The sequence below is a fragment of the Gracilinanus agilis genome, chromosome 4 (genome assembly GCF_016433145.1).
Source record: "Gracilinanus agilis isolate LMUSP501 chromosome 4, AgileGrace, whole genome shotgun sequence".
Taxonomy (NCBI): Eukaryota; Metazoa; Chordata; class Mammalia; order Didelphimorphia; family Didelphidae; genus Gracilinanus; species Gracilinanus agilis.
The window spans coordinates 324,645,311-324,670,780 of NC_058133.1; the positions used below are offsets into that span (position 1 = coordinate 324,645,311).

The 25,470-nt window shown below is 33.8% G+C and overlaps 1 protein-coding gene across 3 annotated transcripts in view; it reads right to left on the reverse strand.

The window, feature by feature from the left end:
• IBTK (inhibitor of Bruton tyrosine kinase) overlaps positions 1-25,470 on the reverse strand; it is a 73,132-nt gene that overhangs the window by 35,682 nt on the left and 11,980 nt on the right. For all 3 annotated transcript variants that reach the window (XM_044676291.1, XM_044676290.1, XM_044676289.1), the window contains exons 8-15: positions 23,053-23,176; positions 12,723-12,900; positions 7,285-7,459; positions 4,651-5,259; positions 2,133-2,219; positions 1,202-1,284; positions 1,080-1,117; positions 20-116 (exon numbers count right to left, since the gene is read on the reverse strand). In XM_044676291.1, the coding sequence (XP_044532226.1) occupies positions 20-116; positions 1,080-1,117; positions 1,202-1,284; positions 2,133-2,219; positions 4,651-5,259; positions 7,285-7,459; positions 12,723-12,900; positions 23,053-23,176 (1,391 nt within the window). The remainder of the gene's footprint in view (positions 1-19; positions 117-1,079; positions 1,118-1,201; positions 1,285-2,132; positions 2,220-4,650; positions 5,260-7,284; positions 7,460-12,722; positions 12,901-23,052; positions 23,177-25,470) is intronic.

Here is a 25,470-nt window from a genome sequence, read left to right on the forward strand (position 1 = left end):
TTCTATCTTTTTTTAATACCTTTTATTGCAGGAGCTTCATCAGTATAAAGGTAATCCAAGATAACTTGTAGTACATCAGAATGTATTGGCATTTCCAGAGCAGCACAACTGGAAGCCTAAATAAAATTTAATATAAAACATGAACTTTTACATTTAACACTCTAGAAATTTTAAATTTAACACTCTAGAAATTATTTCTAAACATATTCAAAACCACCAAAGAATAAGAAAATATTACTTTTATAAATTGGAAAACACCATGAAAAAGAAATAATAATGTATTATCCACAAACAGGTTGATATTGATAAAGAACTGAGTATACTCAAATAGTTAGCAAATTTTAAATGCAATGTTTTTGTTACCAGTTCTAACTTCAAAATATTACTATTTTTCATGTTTATTTCGTAGGTGGAATTCAACAAAAACTTATAATAAAGACATGCAAAAGTAAAACAGTTGAGTGATATAGCTGAGAAATATTTTAAAAGTCAGTATGCCAAGTATTTTCAATAGATCACATACACAGTTCATATTAAAAAAATAAAATTTCAAAATATTTTAAAATTAATCTTTTAAAATAAAGCCATATTTTTTATGAGATTAACAAAAACATATACCAAACTAGAAGTCAATAAATTAAGAATAAAATAACACAGGAGTTATAAGGGACTGGATACTTAAGAGGATACATATATTGTTACACATCTCAAAAGTCTAGTTTCTTAAAGGTTTAATTCATCAGGGATGATTTTGATGTTTTGTTTATATAGAGATAGATATAGGCATAGATATAAAATAATTTCTAGGCATGATTAAATAATGAATATTAACATGCTTCTATTTAAAACAGACTTCAGAGGCATTTAGGTGGCTCAGTGGATTGAAAGTCAGGCCTATTCAACGGGAGGTCCTAGGTTCAAATATGGCCTCAGACACTTCCTAGCTATGTGACCCTGGGCAAGTCACTTCACCCCCCCATTGCCTAGCCCTTACGGCTCTTGCTCTTCTGCCTTGGAACCAATACACGGTATTATTGATTCTAAGACAGAAGATAAGGTATTAAAAAAAAACAACATACCTCAATCCAAGAGCTACTCAGCATGCTGTGAAAATATTCTGGGAGAGAAAAATTAAAATTTAATTTAATAAAGGCAGTAAAAGTATGCAAATAATAAATTATGAAATTGTATACACACATACCAAGCCTAGCACAAAGTACACATCTGTGACAGGGGAATTCTTTTCCATCCACTGACTTCATGGTCACATCACAAAGAAATGAACTATAAAAAACAAAATAGATTTCTGAAGTAATTGCTTGATAAAATAAAATCCTTGTAACAGATATGCATAGTCAAGCAAAACAAATTGCTATACTGTCCACATCTAAAAATGTTGCTTCATTCTATATCAAATCCATTGCCTATCTCTCAGATGTATAGTTCTCATCAGTCCTCTGTGAATCATAGTTAGTCATTGCATTGAATAAAGTTCTGAAGTTTTTCAAAATTTGTTTGTTTTTATATTATTGTTAATGTATACAGTTTTTCTGGTTTTGCTCACCTCACATTGTATTATTTAAAAGAGTCTATCCAGATTTCTTTGAAACTACCCTTTTATTGTTTTTTTTGTGTGTGTGCCATGCTTTGTCTAGCTATTCCCATTTGAGAGGCACCCGCTTACTTTTAAGTTGTTTGGCACTATAAAAGAAGCTGCTCCAAATATTTCTGTACCTACTCTACATACATTCTATTTGTTGGCTAAACTATGCCACATTCTCAGTGTTTAATAAATGTCATTACCGAGAAAAGTAAAGATCAAATCTCTTACTACTAAAATTATATTCTAAAAGTAGAAGCAAAATAATTAATTTACAAAGCAACAGGATCCATGATTCAAAAAGTAAAGGAGGATATCCTCCATCAATAAAGTGGAATTCTTCTGATGTCTTAGTATACTGTCCTATACTGGGCCAATTGCTGCATATCTCCCTCAAATCCCTAAAAAAAGGTGAATGATATTAGGCAGGAGGATAGGATAAGCAAGGTACCCTAAGAAAAGTGAATTCTAAGGTCATTTTTAATTGGAACAAAATAAAGAGTAGAGGAAAAAACCTTAATTTTCAACTTACCATTGTTTCCGATTTAGTTTTGGTTTATTTCCAGTTTCTGCTGTAACAACATTGATCATTTCATTTTCAAATTTCACTCCATTCAGTCTACAAAATAAAGAAAAAAGGCTACTTAGTATAAAAATTCCATTGTGCCACCTAAAAAAATCTCTAGATAGCAAAGATAAGATATATGTTGTATCATAAAAGTCTCAGGAGTATTTTGCATTAGAGGTTTGAATAATATGATCTAGTTTCTTAGTGAAACTTAAGGATAATCAGTTCTAGTGCTACAGTTCTATTCCATAGGATCCTAAGAAAGTCACAATTTTTTTACACCTTTATTTCCTCATCAATAAAACTGTCAAAAGTCTGAGGTCTCAATGTCACAGGGCCATATGATATAAAAATTCTAATCCAAAGTCACCAAAGAGGGACGACAGAGAAAATAAAAATCATCGAACATAATTTTTCTCATCAACCCCAAATCTGTAGTTTTGTTCATCTGATTCTTTTCTAAATCTGAAATCACAGAACATCTTAGCTATTTAGCATATTATGTGATTTGAAATTGAAAACTGAAATCTAACACTGTATAAGGAACAAATAGAACACACAAAATTGTTTCTCTGCCAACAAATAATTTCACATCTCTAGCTATTATCAGACTAACAATTTCAATTTCAGAACATTTATAAACTTACATTATTTATAAGCTTACATTATTATTAATGTATAAAGTTCTTTTAAAGTTGTAATGGATTGGGGGCAGCTGGGTGACTCAGTGGATTGAGAGCTAGGCCTAGAGAAGGGAGGTCCTAGGTTCAAATGTGGCCTCAGACACTTCCCAGCTGTGTGACCCTGGGCAAGTCATTTGACCCCCACTGCCTAGCTCTTACCACTCTTCTGCCTTGGAATTAACACACAGTATTGATTCCAAGATGAAAGTTAAAAACAATTCTAACATTAAAAATTAAAAAGCCTGGGTTCTAGGCCTAACAATGCCATTGAAATTCACAGAGCCCAATCTCTCAAGTTCTTTATCTATAAAATAAGAAGGCTAACCTGGAAAAACTATATGGGTTTATTCCAGCTCTGTAAACTATGACTTACAAACCAATCATTTTACATGCACAAAACAGAAACACAAAATTTTAAGTTCTCTCAAATAGTCTAGTTTGGGACCCATTATTAAGAAAATGAAACAATTTATGACCACAATTTCCATAATTAGAGCTTGTTATGAACTGCTGGTCATACCTGAAACACTAACAAGACCTTAAGGATCCTTTTGAAACAAAAGCTCTATTTGGCTTAATATCGTTTTACCATGAAATATTATTTTATTGTAATTATTCGCAAATGTTATTTATATACAGTTAATCCTCAACATCTACATGAGTGATTTTTGCAGTTTGAAGCATTTATATGATTTTATTAGTAATCTCATTAGCAACCATTAGTAATCTCATTGCATTGGCAACCATACATATTTGTGGCATGATGCATGCAAGATTGTAAGATCAGCTAGTATACTACTAGGATGTCTTGGTATGATCAACCAGAGTTGGCTATAGACATCAAGGATGTCAACCCCAGCATCAGTCACAGCCTCGAGGTTAAATGTCTACTAGCCTCTGCTATGCTCCCATACTGAAACCCTTAAGGATCTCAAATAGCGCACAACTGATTATTCCAAGATGATGCACCCTTCGTCATCTTTAACACCATCCACCAGACCTGAAGGACTGAGTATCTGAGGTAATGTTAAGACCTCGCCAGTGTCAGCATCTTCTGAGAGTAGGAACTGACGTCCCAGCAGTATAGTACTTCATACCACCATCTGACACAACTGAAGTTAAGATTTCATTTACAAAAAAAGTTTTGGATGTCTATTGCACTTTACGGGTTATTTCAAAAATACATTACTCAAATTAATGTTTCATAATGAAGAACTGAATGCAAAAAAGTTATTTTTAGCAGAGTGAAAGATTACAGTTTCTGGTGGTCATGAGAACCTAACTCTATTTCCCATGAGTTCAATGTATCAATACACAGGTTTTTTTACTGTTGCACCTTTTCCCAGGAATATTACCACCTCTCATCAAAGTCAAGGATTGTCTGGGGATGAGGGGAGGAGCAATCAAATCATTTAAATGACCATTTCCTATACACTAAAAACCCTAGAATTTACATTACTATGATGCTAATTTAAAAAGACTCAATTTCATAAATAAACTCAGCACACAATTAAGTTTCATGATCATAGAAAGGTTCAGGAAAAATGCAAATTACCTCACCCACCTGCTCTTCCTTTAGTTATGCATGAGTACCACAGATCTATCTATAAAACATTAAAGAAACAGAAATGGAAAGGGTAAAAGGAACAAAAATACTTACTGGATTTTTAAAAAACAATAATAGAAAAGTTAGTACACAGTCTCAAAAGGAAAACAAAATGGGAGGAGAGGAGAATCAAAGAAAGGAAAAGATTCTATGGGAAGAGAATGGGAGTTAGAAATAACAAAAATTACCATACCTACTACTCAAAGTGTTGACATCAAATTTCTTTGCAACACTTTGCAACATCTTTACGGGATTCACATCTTCACCCAGACTTTTCCCCTTTTTAGAAGACTTTATTTTATTTTTTTGTCTTTCATTGACTGTGTGGCCTTGATTATTACTTCGGTAAACCTCCAGTGCTGATTTCTTATTAATATCTTCAAGAAAACTCATTTTATCGAAATTGGAAATTAGAGTGTCTTGATATTCTTCTGGTTTTTCCTTATACACCATTCTTGGTTTATAGCCATGAGTTAAAAAATCACAAGTGTCCGTGTAGATGAATTGTAGAAGGTATGCAAATAAATCAGGGTGAACCTTCTCTATAACAAAGAGATCACACCCTACAGCATCTTCATCTTTGCGATAAACATCTGGGCAATCAACAGAAATTCCATCTGAAGTGAATAACTTCCTGAAAAATTCTGATCTCATAGCCAAAATATACTTGTGCATAGGGAAAGTTCTATTGCCAACTTGAAATGTCACATCATGAGTATTGTCCATTTCATCTGTTTCTTCCAACAGTGTGCCAAAGTCTTCCGCAAAAGACGATGAGGATACAGTTGGAATTTCATACAGGCTATTAAACAAAAGAAAGCAAACTTTATAAGAATATGATAAACAAAATTCTAGCACTTTTTATATCAGAAATTTTATATTTATTATATTAAATGGTGGAAACTTTCAACTCATCACTTCCTAGAATACTAGGGTGCCCAATTTTGAACACTATAACACTCACTTTCTTTTTTTTAATGTTCTATTTTATTGTTTTCTCACAGCTTTTATCCGCAATTTCTGAAAGTATTTGACATGTTTCCCCCAGAAAAAAAGCAAAATAAAAAGTAAGTGATATTTTTCTCCAATATCTCCATTGGTATAAGGTTCTCCGGGTGAGAAAACTCTTTATACTAGTCTACAGCAACAAAAGCAGTTTAGTCTTGATTGGGCACTGAGGGTTTATTTTGAACTAGGAAAAACTAGTATGTTAGATCTTCCCATTTTCAAGGCTGGTTTTCTATTCATATAACCATGCTGCCACAAAAAAAAAATAATTTAAAATATACTTTAAACATCACAAAAAGCATAGGACAATCTATATGTCACATGACCTATGCATTCTCCCAGATTTTTAAATTTTATATGAAAAGAAAAAAAAATTCTGCCTTCAAAGGTTGTTAGGGGTGTAAAAGATTGGAGTTCTTTAATGTGGGTTACTGTAAGCATTAAGCAGTAACTTGGGAAAGTAGCCAGTAGAAATGATTCTATCAAGGACTACTAAAATCAGACCTAAGGTATGTGTATGACTAAGTGTGTGTGTATGTGTGTGTGTGTGTATGTATGTATGTATATGGAAAAGTCGGTGGTAGAGTGGTACTGTTGCATATGGATATATATGTTTATGTATAATATAGAATGCACATGGATATAAATGCTCATAACATACCATAAATATATAATATACATGTATACATACATACAAACATACATATGTACTCACACATATACATATTTGTTGCAGATCGAATATACATATGCATTTATGTGTATCGGTATAGATATGTACATGTGTATACACACGCACATATGCACACACAAAAAATTACCCTGCAACCCTATCACTATACTACTCACTGACTTTCCCTCAATTCAGTCCAAATCCTACCCTAATCTATCCTCCTTTACAAGCAGCATAACAACCATTTAAGGTTGCCTACGATGTTCATTTTAACTTGATGGCATTGACATCAAAATTAACAGTACACAGAAAAGAGAATGACTGTGAATCACTTTTCCTAGGAATGACTTGATTGCCTTACCATTTTAAGCACTGAAATCTTACTATCTGGAAGACCTAAGTGCCAAGAACTTTTTGCGCATTTTATATTTATGCTCAGATTTTTGGAACCAAATATAGCTATAGTTTAAGAAAAGCACAATGGATATCAGAAGCCAGTGCTTTTGTTCATGATGATGTGATTTTTGAACAAGTGACTTACCCTCTTTGAATCTATTCCCTCATTTCTATAATGAGGATACTAATACTTATTTTCTATTTCACAGTGTTGTCCCAGGGGATCAAAAGACTTCAAGTAGGAAGAAAGTTTTAAGGTCACCTGTAGCAGACATTTTCATTTTACAGATAAGGAAACCAGAATCCAGGGATGTTAAGTGACTTATCAAGGTCACAGTGCTAGTAAGGAGATTTAGGGTTTAAATTCAAGTCTTCCAAACAGAAACCCAATGAGAAAGTATATATCAAGTACTTAAATTAAATCATTATAAATTTAAAGTACCAAAGACATATAAATGTCACAGGCATTAAAATTCTAGTACAATGTTTTAAAAAATAACTTTCCTCTTAGACTGTAAATAAACCTGTCCTAGAACCATATTTTCTATTCAACAGCAAGCAAAATCCATCCATAAGTCTTTTCTCTATATCTTTATGGCCAATAAAATTCTGTTTTCTCTTTGACCTCTATAGATATATAGTCATTCTGGAAATTCAATTCAATTTGAATAAAAAAGTACTAAAGGGGGAAAATATCATTTTCCTCTCCAGAAAGAAAACAAAAGAAAAAACTTTAAATATCCAGTCTACCTTGTCTTAGGGTCTGATTGCAAAACTGCAAAGTTACTTCCGCTTGGATCCGTGCTGATACTAACAGCTCTGTGGACAAAAGTAAGTTTCATAAGCCGAATTCTCTCATACACACTACTTGTGTCACAGACACAAGATCCATCTGATGAGGAATTATGGAGGTTTGATATAACTTCTGTCAAAACAAAAACAACAAAATTAAATATCCACTGATTAATAAGTGACTCAATAAAACAAAATTATAAGTAGAACAGAAAAATGTTTTTTAGAAAAAGAGAGCTATCTGCCAGTCATATCATAACATATAAAGCATTTTGCTGATAATTTTACTTTTGTCTTTACCTAGCACTAAAAATGATGCCAGACACATAGGAGATGCTTAATAAAAGTTCAGTAAGTTGAACTAAACATGACACTGCAAACATCTATGGATTCATTTCTATGGGTACTCCATTTAATAAATCAACAAGCATTTATTAAGCACTTCTTAGATGCCAGGCCTTGTGCTAAATAATAGAGATATGAAAGCGAAGAATAATAATAACAATAATGAAACAGTCCTGGCTCTTGGGGAACTTAATTTTTTGTTATAGGCAATATGATCATATATATGTAAATAGAAAATAGATATATGAACTGATCAGTTTAGGGGAACAACTCTGCTAGTTGAAGGAATCTGGAAATGCTTCATGCCAAATACAATATCTGAGGTGAGACTTGAAGGAAATTAGAACTCCTAAGTAATCAGGAAGTGTTATTCCAGACATCAGGGAAAATCAGCATAAAGACAGAGAGAAAAATAATCGAATCTTGTGTGTGAGAAATAGTTTAAAATTCACTTTGGCTAGAATGTAGACTGTGTGGAAGAGCAATATGTAATATGGGTAGAAAGATAGGTTGAGGCCAGCTATGATGGCCAAACATATCTATGCAGAGGTAAAAGGAAATCACTGAAATTTCTTAAGGAAGGAAGGGATATGTCTAGTTTGTACTTAAGTTGGCAGTTGTGAGGAATATGGAGTGGAGACAGACCTAAGCAAAGTAAATCATTTAGGAGGCTATCCTAATAGGTGGGCAAGAGTTAAGGACCTGAACAAGAGTGATAGCTAGCTGTATGTATAGCAAAGGGAACAAATGAGAGATCATTATGGAGTTAGAAAAAACAAAACTTGGCAACTTATTGGATATGTAGGACAAGAAACAGTAAATAGTTAGAAATTACACCAATGTGGGAAACCAAAAGATCATTCTCTCCATGCCTTAGAAGATTATGTTCATTAGTTGCTACAACAAAAAACATTAATAGGGCAGTGGCCAATCTTCATAGGAATAAGGTTCTTGGAACTTTGGTAGTTCTTAGTCTACTTTAAGGTCCACACTGATATCTTATAAAGCCAATCAGGAACTGCTAGACCTTGTAATCCATGGGTATATTTTTCTTACATTACATTTTAAAGTTAAAAAATACATACACATTTAGTTTAGTCTCTGAACATCTCCACTTCAGGGAGTTAAATGAAAAAAAAAAAAAACGAATAATTTTCTTCTGCTTTTTCTTAAATTTTAAATTTCACACCCCCTCAAGTAACAAGTATCTGTTCTCAATCTCTCCCTCCTACCCCACTGCTGAGAAAAAATAAAAAGAAAACTCCTATAAACAATACACAGTTTAAAAAAAAAAACAAAACCACCACACTTTCCCACATTGGCCTTGTCCAAAAATTTACATCTCATTCTGCAGAACTAGTCCATTACTAGTCAAGACGTGAGAAGAATACTAAATTGGTCCTCTAGAATCATGGTTGATCTCTGCATTAATCAGTTCTTGTCTTTCAAAACTGTTCATTTTACATTATTGTTATAGTAAAAATTGTTCTCCTTTATCTTCGCACTTCAATCTGCATCAATTCAAAGCAAAATTTGAGCAGTGTCCACCTTACCTATCACTTCCTGGACTTACTGGAGATTTCTATTTCTGTCCCAACTTGTATAAGATAAACTATCTCTGTCTCATTCTTCCCCATATTTTCCCTAATGCATCACATTCTCCCTGCTTTTCTTTTCTTCTAAGATCAACAAAAGAACAAAAATCATTCACAGCCCTTCAACTTCCTCCTATGAACAGCTGCTAACATCATTCCCTCCATTAGAATGCAAAAACTTCATTCTTTCAAAGTCTTTTTCCTCAATCACTTGTTTATATTTACCTTTTTATGTTTTTCTTTACTCTTGTATTTGAAGTTCAAAGTTTCTACTCAGTTCCAGTATTTTCATCAAGAATGCTTGAAAGCCTATATTTTATTAAAAATCCATTTCTCCTCCCATAAGATTATACTCAACTTTGCTCAGTAAGCTATTCTTTGTTTTAAGGCTTTGTCTCTTTTGCCTTTTGGAACTTTGTATGCCATGCTCCTCACTCCTATGGAGTAGAAGCTGCTAAATCTGTAAATCCTATGCAATTGTGGCTCTTAAGTACTTGAACTTTTTCATACTGGCTATTTGCAATATTATTTTTTTCTCTGACTTGAAAATTCTGGGGTTTTGCTATGATGTATCCTAGGAGGTTTCATTTCAGGGTTTCTTTCAGGAAGTAACCAACGGATACTTTATATTCTTACTTTGTTCTCTGGTTCTCAGAAAACTTATCTTTCATAATTTCTTGAAATATGATAGCCAGGCTCTTTATTTTGGTCATAACTTTAAGATAGTCCAATAATTCTTAAATTCTCTCTCTCTGATATGTTTTCCATGTCAGTTATTTTTTATATGCGGCACCTTACATTTTCTCCTATTTTCTCAATTTTTTTTGCTTTAATATTTCTTGAATAATTAACTTTTCTTTGATCCATTCTGATTTTCAGGGAGACTATTACTTGGATTAGGTTTTATATCTCTTGTGCTAAGCTGTTAGTTCTTTTTCCAAGACTCAATCATAATTCTCATTTCTTTACCATCTTTCCTCTTTCATTTGAAATACAATTTTAAACATGTTTTTAACTCTTCTATAATTTCTTCTAAGAATTCTAATTGATCTTTTGGAAAAAAACTGTTTTTGCTTGAAGGATGGGTTTGTAATAGTTTTAGAATAATCCCTCTTCCAAGTTTGTGTCTGGGGATCCCTGGTCTGATAAAAGTTTCTTTTTTTTGTTTGTTTTGTTTTTTGTTTGTTTAGTCACTCTTCCAGTAAATGGCTCTGGGAAACTCAGTATTGCTGACCTGACAGAGTTCTGGAAGCTAATTCTATGATTCTGATCCATTTAAGAGACCCCCTTGCATGCCTAACAAAAGCAGGTACACAGTATGTTCTGAGTGATGTGTGAAGTTCTAAATCCCATGCTCCAGGCCCCAAGCTGCTGGCTTGGACAGAGGGCAGAATATAAAATCAGAAGGCTGTCCAACTATATAAAGATTCACGGCAATGAGTCAATGATCCCAGGGATCTCTTTCTCTTGGTTACATGCATCGTAGATCCAGTTTGTGATCCTGGGATGTGAGGATGACCCACTATTATTTTTTCCTTTAATTTTCCAATCATTATTTGGCTTAGTATTCTTCTTAGATCACTGCTGATGTGGTTGTGGGAGAGCTTAGCTGTACCACTTTCTCTTACTTCACCATCTTGAATGCAAACACTGTTATAAATGATCCTTGAGAAACCAGAGTCACCTCCATGCAACCAAGACTTTAGTAGAACAATACAAAATAATAACAAAATATATATGGCATTTTGGTGAATTAATTATGCATAATCATAAATTGTAGAAAGCTACAGAAAATCCAGGCAACTTATAACAATATATAATTCATATTTAGTTTTGAAATCTAAGGAATGCCCTATTTACTATGTCTGTTAAGTTTTTTTAAAAACCACCAAAGGAAGGTGGTGATCATAGCAATTCCTTATCTTTCTCTAATGGCACCATTTGGGATTTCCCCCACCACCTCTATCCAAATGCAATAACACTATGTGTCTGCATAACTCAGAAACTAATCTTCCTCCAATCTTTTATGTTAAAAGCAACAAACCTTTTACAGCTTATTTGCTATGGTTGCTTTTAGAGTTTTATTAATTTCCTCATTTACAATCCAAATAAAGTCATTAGAAAATGTTAAAGTGCAATATGTGACACAGTATGTGATACTTCCTAATGTCATCTGGGTAAAAGTGAAGACCAGTTTCTAAGGCTTGTAGAAAACAGAAACAAAGTGCCAGAATACCAAGGATTTCATCTAATGGGAAGCCCAAAGCCCTTTCTCCTGCAGACTGACATCCCTGTTCCTGTTCATTATTACCCCATCTCTATCTGACCATACCCCAGATCTTTCACCATTTGACACTTTACCTAGACTCAGGAGCCAGCACCAATAACTTGGTGCTAGCAGAATCCCTGCTCCCACTGTTGGACAGAGCTAAAGGAAGAATGAATCCTTTATTTCATTGGAGAAAAAGGAAGATGTATAGCTGACATTCTGAATGCATTCCTCCCCACCCCACAGAAACACTGTAATACAACATAGTTAGGTACATGCTTTAGGGGTATTATTTGTTAATAAAGAATTTTTGTGGTAGCCAGCTTGGGAAACTAACTTCCATGGTATAAAACTATTTCTGTGGGAAAATGAGGTCCAATTACTAAACAATTTAAAAATCAACTTGTCAGACACAACCCAATTTTTTTAAAGATCATGTGGCTGCTATATGACTTTTTTCAGGGTGTTAAATTTGATTTTACATTTTGTGGATAATCTTGAAATGAGTTTTTATTTCCTAACATTCACAATCTGATGGGTCAAAATAGATGTATAAATCAATACTGGCATGTCAAACCTAACTGTTAAATATATTTAGTAACTTAACTACTACAAAGTACTTAGCATATAGCTAATTAAAAGCATTCCATGGATAATCATTAAAGTTGCTAATTTACTAACAAGTGCAAATTGATGTTATTGAAAACATAAATTATTTTATTATCGCATTTCATTGTATTTCTTTCCCAAAAGGGATAAACAAAACCCATCCCTAGTTTTTCCATAATAAACTAAGCACTGAAAAAAATTCTTACAAGCAATTGTTTGATTTTTTTTTAAAAAACTATTCTTAAAGCATAATCTGTCCTTGAAGGGCACTATGAAAACAGAAGGCAATGTTATGTTTCTGATACATAGAATTTAATTTTATCTACATACTAGTAAAATCTAGTCTCCCTTAAACTTTCCCTCTAGCCATAGGACAATATAGCAAAATTATAGCTTCCTAAGCTTCAGGCAAATTAGAATAAGTCAGCAAATTGCTTGAGAAAATGAAAACCCTCTGCATAGACACAAAGGTAAGGAGATGAATAGTTTCAATAAAAGAGGAAAATAAGGGTTGAGAAATTAAGACCACTTGTAAAACAAATATATTTATGTAAAATACTCTTTAAACATAAACTGACCTTTCTTTTCAGTATTCTTTTTTCCTTCTTCAAGCCATTTCCCTGTAAATCCTTCACCATCTTGTGTGACAAAAAGTATTTCATTCCTGTTTAAAGCAATATCAGACATGAAGACCTGGCGACCATAAGCCCATCGACACTGTTTCATGTAGCTGCTGGCTGATTTCCAGCAAAACACCTAGAATCAAACCAAAATTCAATTGGAAAACAAAGAAATACATCTGATCAAACAAAACCTAAATTTTCTGGGAATTAAAGAAAACATTTGAAAAATTCTAGTCAGAAACTAGAGTATTTGGATTTTCATTTTAACATAGAAGGAATATATGGAAGGAAGGAAAGAGGAAAAGGGAAAGAAGGGAGCATTATTAACTGCTTACTTACAATGTGCCAAACATTGAGCACTGTGCTGGAAAAACAGATGTAATCAAGCAAGATAGACCCTAAACTCAAGAAGCTTACATTGTAATGTGGAAAGATGATACACGGTAAGAAGTTGGAAGAATGTGATAAATGAGATAGAGATGGTCAGAAGGTATTGTGACGGCCTAGTTAAGGGTAAGATGAGGCACTGTTCACCTTATCAAAGCCCCAAGACCCAATGGCACAGTCCAATGTTAGGAATGGAGAGTGGAGGGGAGATGATGATAGCTAAAGAGCAAGTAGCATGGTTTTAGTTTTTAAATACATAAATACATAAAAATATATGAAAGATAGTATATAATGATAGATTTATAAAAGGTTGACTAAATAAAGGTGTAATGTTTGACTTCCATTCCTGCTTTCTGACACTACCATATGATCTTGGGCAAGTTTATCCATTCAGTCTCCAGGTAACTCTCTATGGTTGTATATTGTAGAACAGTTGTTAATCTGCATTGGTAAAGAGCGTTTCCTAATTGAGAGTTCCTCATACACTCAAAACTTTGATAACTGCAGCCACAAATTACTCATTATAGACAAATTTTTTAAAACTTTAAAAAGTGTAGAGAAATTCATTATTCATCATCAGGTCATATAAATGATAAATTTCACTATGCTGTCTAAATTAATAGACATTAGTGCTCTGACAATCAAATTACAAAAGTTAGTTTTGAGAAGCTGAGAATAAAATGTGCTTTAAAAAGTGTCAATAAAAATGTTTTTAAGAGTTTTTATGAAGGAATAAAAGCACTAAGTTCTCAAGAAAAAAATATCTAAAGTTAGAAGTGAAAGGGGTATAGAATTATCAAATTTAAAACCATTATAAATAATAAATAATGCTTCATAATACAAAGGAACTTGTGTTTATTTTTTTTCTTCAGAGGATCCAAGTAGTTTAAAGAAAAGTTAGTTTATGCATAAGAAAAGTAGTTATAGTACAACTCTCTCTCCTATAAACCTGAGATACATTTCTTCCACAAATATAGACTCCACCAATGGAAAAAGTATGCACACATACACTTGGGTATCATATCTTTTCTCTTTAGTTTAGTTCTCTCTTATTCTTGGGCTTCCATTTTCTCCATGGATGAGTAACTCTAAAGGGCTCAAGACTTTGGTTGGCAAAGCTCCCTACTACCATCTTCTGGGCTTCAACCCATTGTCGTCAACTGCCATCAATGTCAGCTTTAGTGACCATAGTTGTGATGACTTTGTGTAAAAAGGAAGGCTAAGAGCCATACCACCACAACCAGCTAACAAAAGTCAAGAAGTGTGCCCTTAGACTAAGATAAAATATTTTCTCTGTGACACTTATGTCTGGAAAGAGATCATAGCCCACTGGCCCAGAAAATTATCAGGGCATTAGAAATGCCAAAGATTATTTTTGCCTCAGCACCTGAAAGATTTTAAGCCAGCACCAAAAATAAGTCAAGGTAAGATTCTCCAACCACCTAGTCCTCATCCCAGCCTTTATTAGGTACATTTATTTAGCAGCAAAATCTGGAAAGGTTTCCCTCTATGGTTACATTGTCAATGCTGAAAGAGCTGTGGGAAGACAGGAACACTAAAGTATTGTTGGCAGAACACTTTAGTGGTCCAGCAACTCTGGAAAACAAAGTGGAATTATGGAAAAATAGTTATTAAATTGTTCATAACCCTGGCCTAGTGATTCCACTCCTGGCCCTATGCCACGAGGAGGTCAAAGACTGAAACAAAGGTCCTAAGTATCACCAAATATTCATTATAGCATTTTTTGTAATAAAAATAATTGTAAAGAAAGTGGGTACCCACTAAATAGGTGAACAATGGTATGTTAATGTAATGGAATACTAGTGAATAATAAGAAACAATGGCTAGGAGGAATTCAAATATAAGACAATAAATTGAGGTAAGAAAATCAGAAATAGGAGGACAATGGACATAATGCCTATAATAATCCATTTAATGAGCTTTATGTACCTACTATGTTCAGGCACTGCTAGGTACATTAGATATAATACAAAAAAGAAATAGTCTCTGCCCTCAAAAAGAAGACATTTTCTTGGGAGATACAACAATACATACATACATACATACATATATATACATATATACATACATATATATATATTCAATGTAGTCTGTGGGTGTAGAGAAGCACTGGGAGCTAGGCAGGGTGTTCAGAAAATACTTGATGTAGCACTTGACCTGAGCTTTGAAGGAAACTAGGGATTCTAAAAGAATGGAATACATTACAGGCATAGAAGATGGGCTGGGTAAAGGAACAAAAACACTATGAAAGGGTAGTCAAACTTGCCAGTCGTGGTCCCAGAAAATAAACAATGAAATGCATTCATTTCTCATCTGCTAGTACATTGGTAAGGGAAACAAGGGAAACAATGGTAGTAGGATGTTGCATGCACTATCTGGCACGTTATTTTGTCAGTTGATTTTGTTTAACTGTTTTTCTTCATAAAAGAGAGAGTTCTATGGGGGAGAGGGTTATACTGACAAATGCCTATGATGTAAACAACCCAAAATATAAATGCATCATTTAAAAAGTGAATGGAACAAAAGACTAATTTATCATGTCTTTAAAAAAAAATGACATACCAGAATCCTGATCTAATAGGACTATATTTATGTTTGGATTGACTTTATACCCTCTTTTGTATCCCACTTTAAGATAATAAAGTTTTACTATAGCAGAACACAATTAGCTGGAATAGCAAACTTGATTTTTAAAAAAATATATTTTAATAATGATTTTAATATAAATTATTTTCTTTATAATTCTATGTATTTTATCCATTTAAAAAGAGGATACTGAGAAGATTCTTGGTTTTACCACTGTTGAAAGGAACCATATCACAAAAAAAAGGGTTAAGAACTCTTGGTATAATTAGGTATAATTTTTTTTTTAAATACCCATGGGTTAGAGTAGACCATATGCCAAAAGAAAAAAGAAATGGAGAGTTAAAAAGATAAGTATGCATAGATAATAGGAATTCTACTCTCCATATCAGTCACTTTTTAAAACATAATCTGTAGAGATCTCAAGAGAAACAATCAACTTATTTGTGCTAATGGGAAAAAGGAAGGGAAAGTATGGCTAATTCTACATTCAAAAGGGCAGTTATACAAGGAGTACTACTTGGAGAATACCTTCCCTTAAATTCATGAAAAAACAAACAAACTTCAGAAATAGCATACACTAGACATAAAGAATTAGAGTGCCACCTATTGTCCAAAGTGGACACCTAATAGATTTAAAAATAGCAATTAAAATGACATCTGCAAGAAACCTGTTTCATTTTTGAAGTTTATCATTTCATATGAATGTGTAAAATAAAGCTAATCTTAACACTTCACTTTTTGTGAAACCTTATTGCAATTTCTAGATTAACAGGGAGCTACAAACCAAATAATGAGGAATTGAGATGATGTTATTTTCTTTTATCTATGGAATGTAATAATATGGCACCATATGAAATAAAAAGCAGGTTATTTTTTTTAAACATGGAAAGACCTATGTGAAAATATGAAGAACAAAATGAAGAGAACCAGGAATACATTATATTGTGTAAATGGAATTAGCTCAAGCCCATTCATAGTCAAAACTCTAGCCACCAGAAATAATGTCATCCCCACCTCCCTTAGTGGGGAGGGGAGATGAATTACCCACACGTGACAGTAACAAATCAAGAACAAGGGACTGCCCTTTGGGCAGTCCAAAACAGTGTTGTGGCTGCCATTTGTCCACTTGAATTAGAGGTGGACCTCCAGGAAGTAACAAAAGATGCTATCCTTCAAGTATGATGATAACTTCCTGTTGGGGAAGTTCCTGCTTTGAACTTGGTGCTGAAGGATCTCAGCTGAGACCTCAGGCAGCTTCCCTTCTGAATTGTCACGTGGGTAAGTTAGGCTGACTTCCTTGGCCTACCTTGGAGTTTCCAGACTCTCTATCTTAAGTAGGCGTCTTGCCTCTCAGATTGTTAAGGCCTAGTGGGGTGTAGCCTAGTTTAATTAGCCTTTTAATCCTCTCTCCCTCCGGGCCTCTGCAGGCTCAGACTAGCCTCTCCCTCCCTGTTTCCCTAGCCTTCTACCTTTCCTAATTGTAAATAAACTACCATAAAACCCATCCTGACTTGGATCTATTTTAATTATGGAATCAATCTAAATTATTGATTCCTGGCGACCACACCTTAAATATATATCTATATAATATCTAATATCTAATTATTACAATATACAGAAATACAAACATATGTGTATGCATGACTATATATGACATGTGTATGTATGACTATATATATATATAGATAGATAGATAGATAGATAGATAGATAGATAGATAGATATAGATATAGTCAAATGATGCCATCTCAAGTGCAAAGAAATGAGAAGGAAGGAGAGACCCAGAAACTTTAATGTAATAAGCAAATGGGGGGGTGGCATAGAGGGAGAATGCAATCAGTGATCCTTTAATATATGCATGAAGTTATACTTGGTTGAAGCCCTAGATTACTTGAGAAGGGCAATTTGCAGAATTTTAGTCTAAATTCTGAAAAATAATGATGAAAAGGAAAAGTTATAGCTTACAAACTATTGTCCACAAAACTATTATAGAAAAAAATTAATCTAAGCCCAAGAGATAAAAGAAGCTACTTTAAAAAAATTCAACTTTTAAACAAAATATCCAACTAGCACAGTGATTAGAGTGCTAGACCTACTTAGGAAGACCAGAGTTCAAATCCTGCCTCAGACACTTACTATGTGACCCTAATAAAGTCATTTAATCACTATTTGCCTCAGTTTCCTCATCTATGAAAATGGGGATAATACTAGTATCAGCCTCCCATGAATATTGATAGCATCAAACAAGATAATAATTATAAGGTACTTAAAACAGTGTTTTGTACATATCATTTGTACAATAAATGTTTATTATTATACCTGACCTATACAGAGCTGCACAAGGGCTAGTAATTTTTCTGAGCTGTGGTGAGGCCCTCAGAACTCTACTCCAAAAATAAAAGTGTTCCCCAACTTTTTTCCTGCATATTACATGGAAGAGCTAAGAGTTAGGTTGGTTTATCTGCTTATAGGCAAGGTTTTCATTCAGACATTCAATCTAGCTCTTCTGATAATTTTCTGCTTTTTCTTAGCAGACATAAAAGGTACTTAATGTTTGTTGACTGATATTGATTTGCTGTTCTCTTACAATATTACACAAAAAGAAAAACTTCCAAATCCGGGTCTAAGATCCAGGTATGGTTCAATAGGGTTAATTGCATTGTTGGTTTTCATCAAAGAGATTTGAATATTCATAGAATGGAAGACCATAAGAAAGAAACATGCCAAGAATTAATCTAAAGAGAAGAGATATTTTCAAGTTATGCTCCCCATCATGATTATTATATAATGAGAGTCAGATGTTCAATAAACATTAAACACTGCTAACTGAGTTCATTACTCTCAAGTTAGGTCTCCAGATAGACACAGCTTCCATGACAAGCCAGGGTATTTACACATTCTACTCAAGAGTATTCAGGTTATTAGGAAAATATACACATATCTGTATTATTAGACAATACTGCCTCCTAAAGGTGCCATCAGAGTCAGGGACTTCCAGTTAATGGTTGTTTTGGTATATAAATACATCTTTTTGTTTCTATCATTAGAAACTAAGCACAAGTGATGTTACACAAATAATCTGCTAATTACTATTTGTTCTGTTTCTAATTATGATAATACAAGAAGAATTATATAAAATCGGTTACAGATTCCCAGTTGGAAGCCTTCTAGACCAACTTCACATCCAAAGGGCAATCCTTACCACAACATATTGGGCAAGTAGTCATTCAGTCTCTGCTTGAATATGAACGGTGAGAGGGAACTTACAACTACCTGAGGCAGCCCCATTCCACTTTTTGATAACTAATTATTAAGAATTCTTACCAGGTATAAAACCTAACTACACTCCTAGCTCTACTTTCTGAAGATAAATAGAAGTCTTTCTTCCACATATAGAATTATCATATTTTCTGAACCTTCTTTTTTCCAAGAAAAATATCTCCAATAATTCTTTCAACCAATTCTCCAGTTTATAATGTCCTTCTTAAATTATGATACCAATTCTGGCTGGATCATTATCTTTCTAATCCTGGATATAATGTCTCTCCCAATGAATCCTAAGATTGTGACAACTTTTGAAGTTGCTATATGACTTTTGACTCATACTGAGTATTTTAACTTCAGACAATTTGCTATCCACCCATACATTGTACTTTGGACATACAGAAAAAAATCCTATTATAAGGGGATAAAAATGGCGATAAATTACCAACAGAAGAGTCGGCTTTACTAGTAATCTTTCAGAAAAAGAGTCATATGTCTAGCTCTGTGACTTTAGGATTCATTGGGTTAAGGTGTTTAAGGATGAGAAAAGCCTCTAAAAGTTGATTTCAGCCATGATTTTAACAAAATGTTTACTAACAAAAAGTAATTATAAAACTATCTATTCACAAAGCCATAGGAATTCAAAGTTGGAAGAGAATTCTGAGTTCATCTAATGCACTCAGGACTTCAATACAAGAATCTCCTACCATGATGGGGAGATGACACAGCAGATACAGTGCAGGACTTAGAAGATCTGAGTTCAAATTCCACCTCAGATACTTACCAGGAAGTGTGACCTGCAAGTCATTTAACCTCTCTGTGATTCAGTTTCCTCATCTATAAAATAATCATAATAAAAACATCTACCTCCCAGGTTATTGTGATGATCAAGAGTTGTATGTAAACCTTTGAAAACCTTAAAGTATCATATAGACTCAAGTTATCATTATTATTATTACCATTATGTATAAATGGTCATCCAAGGTTCTTCCAGATGCTCTAACAGTTTTCTTTTACATCAAGTCTAAGAATATTCTTTGCAAAACCAGTACAAACATGTACTACACATTATTTTAACAATAACATTTTGGGGGTAATATTGGTTAATTTTTCTTCATATTATAATGAATAATCAAAGTGCCTTTTTTTTTCTTTTTTGAGGTTGCATTCATTCTTCCTTTTGATTTTTATATTCCTCTGCACTGGCTTATCTGCTTACAGGCCAGGTTTTTATTCAGATATCTTCTTTAGATCTTTTGGTAATTTCAGCTTTTCTCTCAGCAGTTAATACAGTGTTTGGCTGACACAGAAGGCAATTTTTGTTGACTGACATTGACTGACTACTCTCATATGTAAGAAAGAACTCTCTTATGTAAAAAGAAAACCTTTGAAACCCAGATCTTGGATTCAGGTAAGGTTCAACAGGAAGCATTTTGCTGTTGGTTTACATCAGAGGGTCTTTCTATTCCTAGAAGACTATAAAGAAAGGAATGCCAGGAATCAGCATAAAGAAAATGGGTATTTTTATATTCCATAGTGATTACAATATAATTCCAAGGTATATTCAATAGAGCTTACCCAGAGGTAGATAATCAATAAACATTTGCTAACTGAACTCATTCTTCTTAAGTTAGGTCTCCAGATATACTCTAAACCAGTGATGGGCAAACTATGGCTCGTGGGCCAGATGAGGCACCCTGAAATGTTCTATCAGGCCATGCGACATTATTCCTAATCTGACGAATACAATGAGTAGGATACAATACAATGAAACTTCAAAAGAGTTGCCTCAGAAACAGACTGACAGATGAGCATCTCCTTTCCTTTGGCCCCCTCTTTAAAAAGTTTGCCCATCATTGCTCTAAGCATATATAATCCAAATGTAATTCCAAAGCCAAATATAAAAGACTTCTAATTTACATACTGTTTTGGCTTTTTCTAATTCCTCTCTTACCTCCTATTATTAATAAAATAATATAGAACATTCATTAAAAAGTATTTTGAACTTTGACCCCTTAAGATTCACTTGACTGCAAAACCAAAAAACAAGTTGCACGCACACCTAAAATATACCAGTAGATGGAGCCATTAGATTAGTATTTCAACTTCAGACTATGAAAATAAATGACAATCCTAAAATGTGCTCTTGTTCCATCAATGGAGAAGAAATAGCTATGTGAAATTACAGAACAAATCATTCTGCAATAACTACAACTTTCTCTGTGTCACTACTATTAAATATACTATACATGTATGAATATTGGAAGGAGGAGGGGAAGTAGTTTATTTATAGCATTCCTGGTACTAGTTCAAGAACATTTTAACCCAGAAAACAAAAGTCAATATTCTGTCTATTTAAAGAAAATACTATTTTTTAAATTACATTTCTTACTTTCCTTGTACTAATTCTAAGGAACTAACTTGAATTCTCTCTTTCTCAAAATATATATAGATATAGATACACATATTGGGAATATGTTAAAATGAAAAAGAGATGGCTTTAGGTCCTTCCTCTGTAACTTAATTACTCCATGCTCTAGATTAGAGATGTCAAACGCTCAGCTTGAATGTGTCTGACCCAGATTAAAAAGTAGTTAGGAAATATGTAACAAAATAAATTTACAATAAAACATGTATTGCTTTTGTTATTCAGTTTTTTCAGTTGGGTCTGACTCTTCATGACCCTAATTCAGGGTTTTCTTGAGTGGTTGCCATTTCCTTCTCCAGTTCATTTTACAGATGAGAAAATGGGGTTAAGTGGCTTGCCCAGGGTAATACAACTAGTATATGTCTAGGGCGAGATGTCCTCTCTGAAAGATAAGTCTTCTGATTTTAAGCCCAGTGCTCTATTTACTGTTCTACCTCGCTACCCTAAAACATATATAACATTTCATTTTAAAACTAAGTCAACAAGTAGCCTTCAAAAACATTTTGTACAGATTAGTAATTACTGTTTCTATTTGAATTTGACATTACTACTCTAAATAACTCTAAAACAGAAGTCTTAGAAGGTCCCAGTCTGAATGTGTAGTTTCTTCATCTGAAGGTTCTTTAAATCAAGGAACTTATAGATCTAGTCTCTATCCTAATTTCCTATGGACATATTGTACCTATATATGTAGGTTTATGTATGTGTCCATGTGCACATGCTCCTTAGGCAGGCCTTACCAACCTGGTAACTCTAGAGTAAAAATCTTCATCAGAAGACCAACTTAGTTTAGTTTAGCTCAACAAGATTCAGCAAAAGGTTAGTCACCAAGTGATGCATCTGTAGGCCAGTGCAACCCTTCTGTTAAACTACCGAAAGGTTACAATGAACAGTGATAGAAGAATTACTCATGTAAATGAAATCGAGCAACTTCTGAACTATTAAAATAAACATATTTACTAAATCAAGAATAAAAAAAGGAGAGAGAAAAATAGCAACATAAACATAGGGCTGGAAAGGACCTTAAATCTGACATAGTCCAACTCCCTCATTTTCTGGATTAGGAAGTAGAGTCCCAAGAAGGCTAAGAGATTTAGTCAAATTTACACTAGTAGAAAGCAAAAAAGCCAAAAATTGAATCCAGGTCCCTAACTCGAAATCTGGTATTCTTTTTACTGCAACAAACTGCCTCCAATTTTTTTTTCAGAACCACCAATTTATAATTTTTGCATTTAAAAAGGCATGTTTAATGCTATTTTACATTTATGAAATTCATTCTGATTTATGAAATTCTTCAATATGGTTTTCAGAGAACCACTCAAAATGTCTGTGATTATTTCCATTCTACAACCAGCAAAACGTTCTATTTTAAATTAGGATTTAACAAAGCAGTACTGTCTGAGTAATAGAGCAGTACAAGTTTTATCTAGATGTAATCTTGTTTCCCCTTCAAATGGTTCCTTAATTATGCAATACTGAATTCCAAAGTTATTTAGGGAAACAAAATATTTTTTAAAACCCTTGCAAATACATCCACAACTAGATATCTTTATCCTTATATATGTCTAGTTATGAAACAAACTACTTATATATACTTACTCTCCCAGCTTCATCCAGGGCAAGAATACAAATTTTTTGACCCCCATTTTCTTTCAGATGTTGAGGATCAACCTTGTATTCCATATGTCCCCCAGATACAAGAACCTTTTTTAAGTTGAGTTGCCTATGTGAATAGAAGAGTAACAGATTAGCACTTTCCACAAAAGTAAATGCTTAATTTTAAAGAATTGTCTAGCATACCAATCAGTAGAAGCAAACTGAAACTACACAAAATTGTGAAGTTACCAAAACTTGGTTTAGTTATATCCAGCCTCCCCTTTCTAAGTTTGATCCTCTCACTATTATGCTCTCACCCACTTTACTTGGGCCCTCAACAAGTAGAAAATGTTTTCCTATTCTTTTTTTCCCTAATCCTCTATCAAAACTAATAAATTCATTCACACTAATGTATAAAAGCCTGATAAAGTTTAAAGTAATCATTCTCTAAGAATAATTTGCCAAATTTCCACAAAGAAAAAGCCAAATTAATGAAACTATGAACTACTTGATTTACTAGTCTCATTCCATAAGGGGTATTTTTTTAATACCTAGAACTATCCTGGTACTTTTTATATCATATGCACTTCTTCATATGGTTATTTTTGAAAATGGCTAACTAAAATAAAACATCTCTAACTTAAGAACCCAACTATTATCTTTATACGCCTATATTTTTCCAGTTACACACTACCTCAGTGTCACGAGCAACTTTGAATTTTTAGGCTCAAAAGAGATAAAATGATCAGTCCAACCACGAAAATTTTTTTGCTAACTGAAACTTTTACTACATAAGAAAGGAATCTTCCATATTAAAGATCTAGATACAACCTATATTTAGGAAGCAAAGAAAAACTGGAATATTCTTTTACGTAAGTAGTGACCTATTAAGGGATAAAGATCAGATTCCTAATCCCAAAATGTCTCCCCATCAGTTAGTGCCCAAAATCCAAAAATTAATGATCCATTTCTTAAAGACATCTATAGAGATGCCTATAGAAGGGTAAATATCCTATGAAGATATTTTACAAAAACTTTATGACAACACAGACCAAATTATTAAGCACCTTGGAAGAGAAGTAGGAAAGTAGCAAAAGAAAAAATCTTTTACTTCACAATTTTATTGCCATTTTTAAACATACAATAGTAGAAATATGAAAACATATACATTAAAAAGGCAGCATGTTAGTGGATAGAAGGTTAGCCTCAGTCTAGTATCCCCACGTCAGAGTCCTATCTTCAATATATATTAACTACATGATCATAAAAAAAAAATCTACCCTACCCATACCTAGGCAACTCACTAAAGACTTTTAAAACAAAAGTTGAGCCAATTTTCATTAGGAGGCATTTATACAGATTGTCTTACCACAGTGAAATCAAAGGTCCAGACCAACACAAAACCAAAAAGCCTACATTAGTCTAGTATATATTTTATACCCATAAAGAATTCAGGAAATACAATTAATAAGCTTACATATCTGAGGGAAGTGAAAATGGCACAGACCCAAGAAGGACACAATGGATACCACAGGCCTACATTTACAGATTGAAGTGGTAAGCACATGGGAGGAAAATGGGAATAATTTGTAATAATTTCTGACACAAGTACTGTAACCTTCATCTTATTCATTAGTTCCACCCTTTCTTTGAGGGGAAGAAGATAAAGTAACACTTAGCACAGATTCTGAGCCTCAGGACATCAAAAGTACTAAGGAGCCATGATTCCAGGAACTCAAAGTTTGGTAGACATGTGGGGTTGCTGCACATGTGAAATGTTTTCTGGATGTGCTTCATTCTTTGTCATCTTGGGAATTTTAAGGCTGGCACCTAATATGAGCTTCTTTGAGCTCCTAGGGATGCATTCACCACATTAGTCACTGATGTAAGGGATACTGAGTCTCAGGAAGGACTAAGCAGAAGATGCCTAGTTCCAAAGAGCATTCGAATCTATCACAGAGGTAAGAGCTTCAGAGGGCATCAAGGCTATAGGGAGACCACTGAAAAGGGCTCTGGATTCTGGCTGATATTCTTATGGAAAAGTAAATGCAGAGATGTTAGCTAGACAACAGTACAGTTTGGTGGATTCTGAACTTAATAACCCAAGGAGTAGTCATTAAAGATTCAATATTAACTTGAAAGATATCCAATGTAGTGCCCCAGGACTCCCTTCTTGGTTTGCCTTAGGGCAGTGATGGTGAACCTTTTAGAGATCGAGTGCCCAAATGGTAACCCTCATGCCTCATATGAGTCCCCTGCCTTACCCCAGAAGGGAGAGGAAGGAAGTGCTCCCATTGGGCTGCTAGGCAGAGGGGCGGGTGATGGGAGAAATATATTCAGGCACAGTAGAGACGAGAAAGGGAGCAGAGCACATGTACCATAGTTTTGCCAAAATGGCCCCTAGGGCACGTAACATTTTTA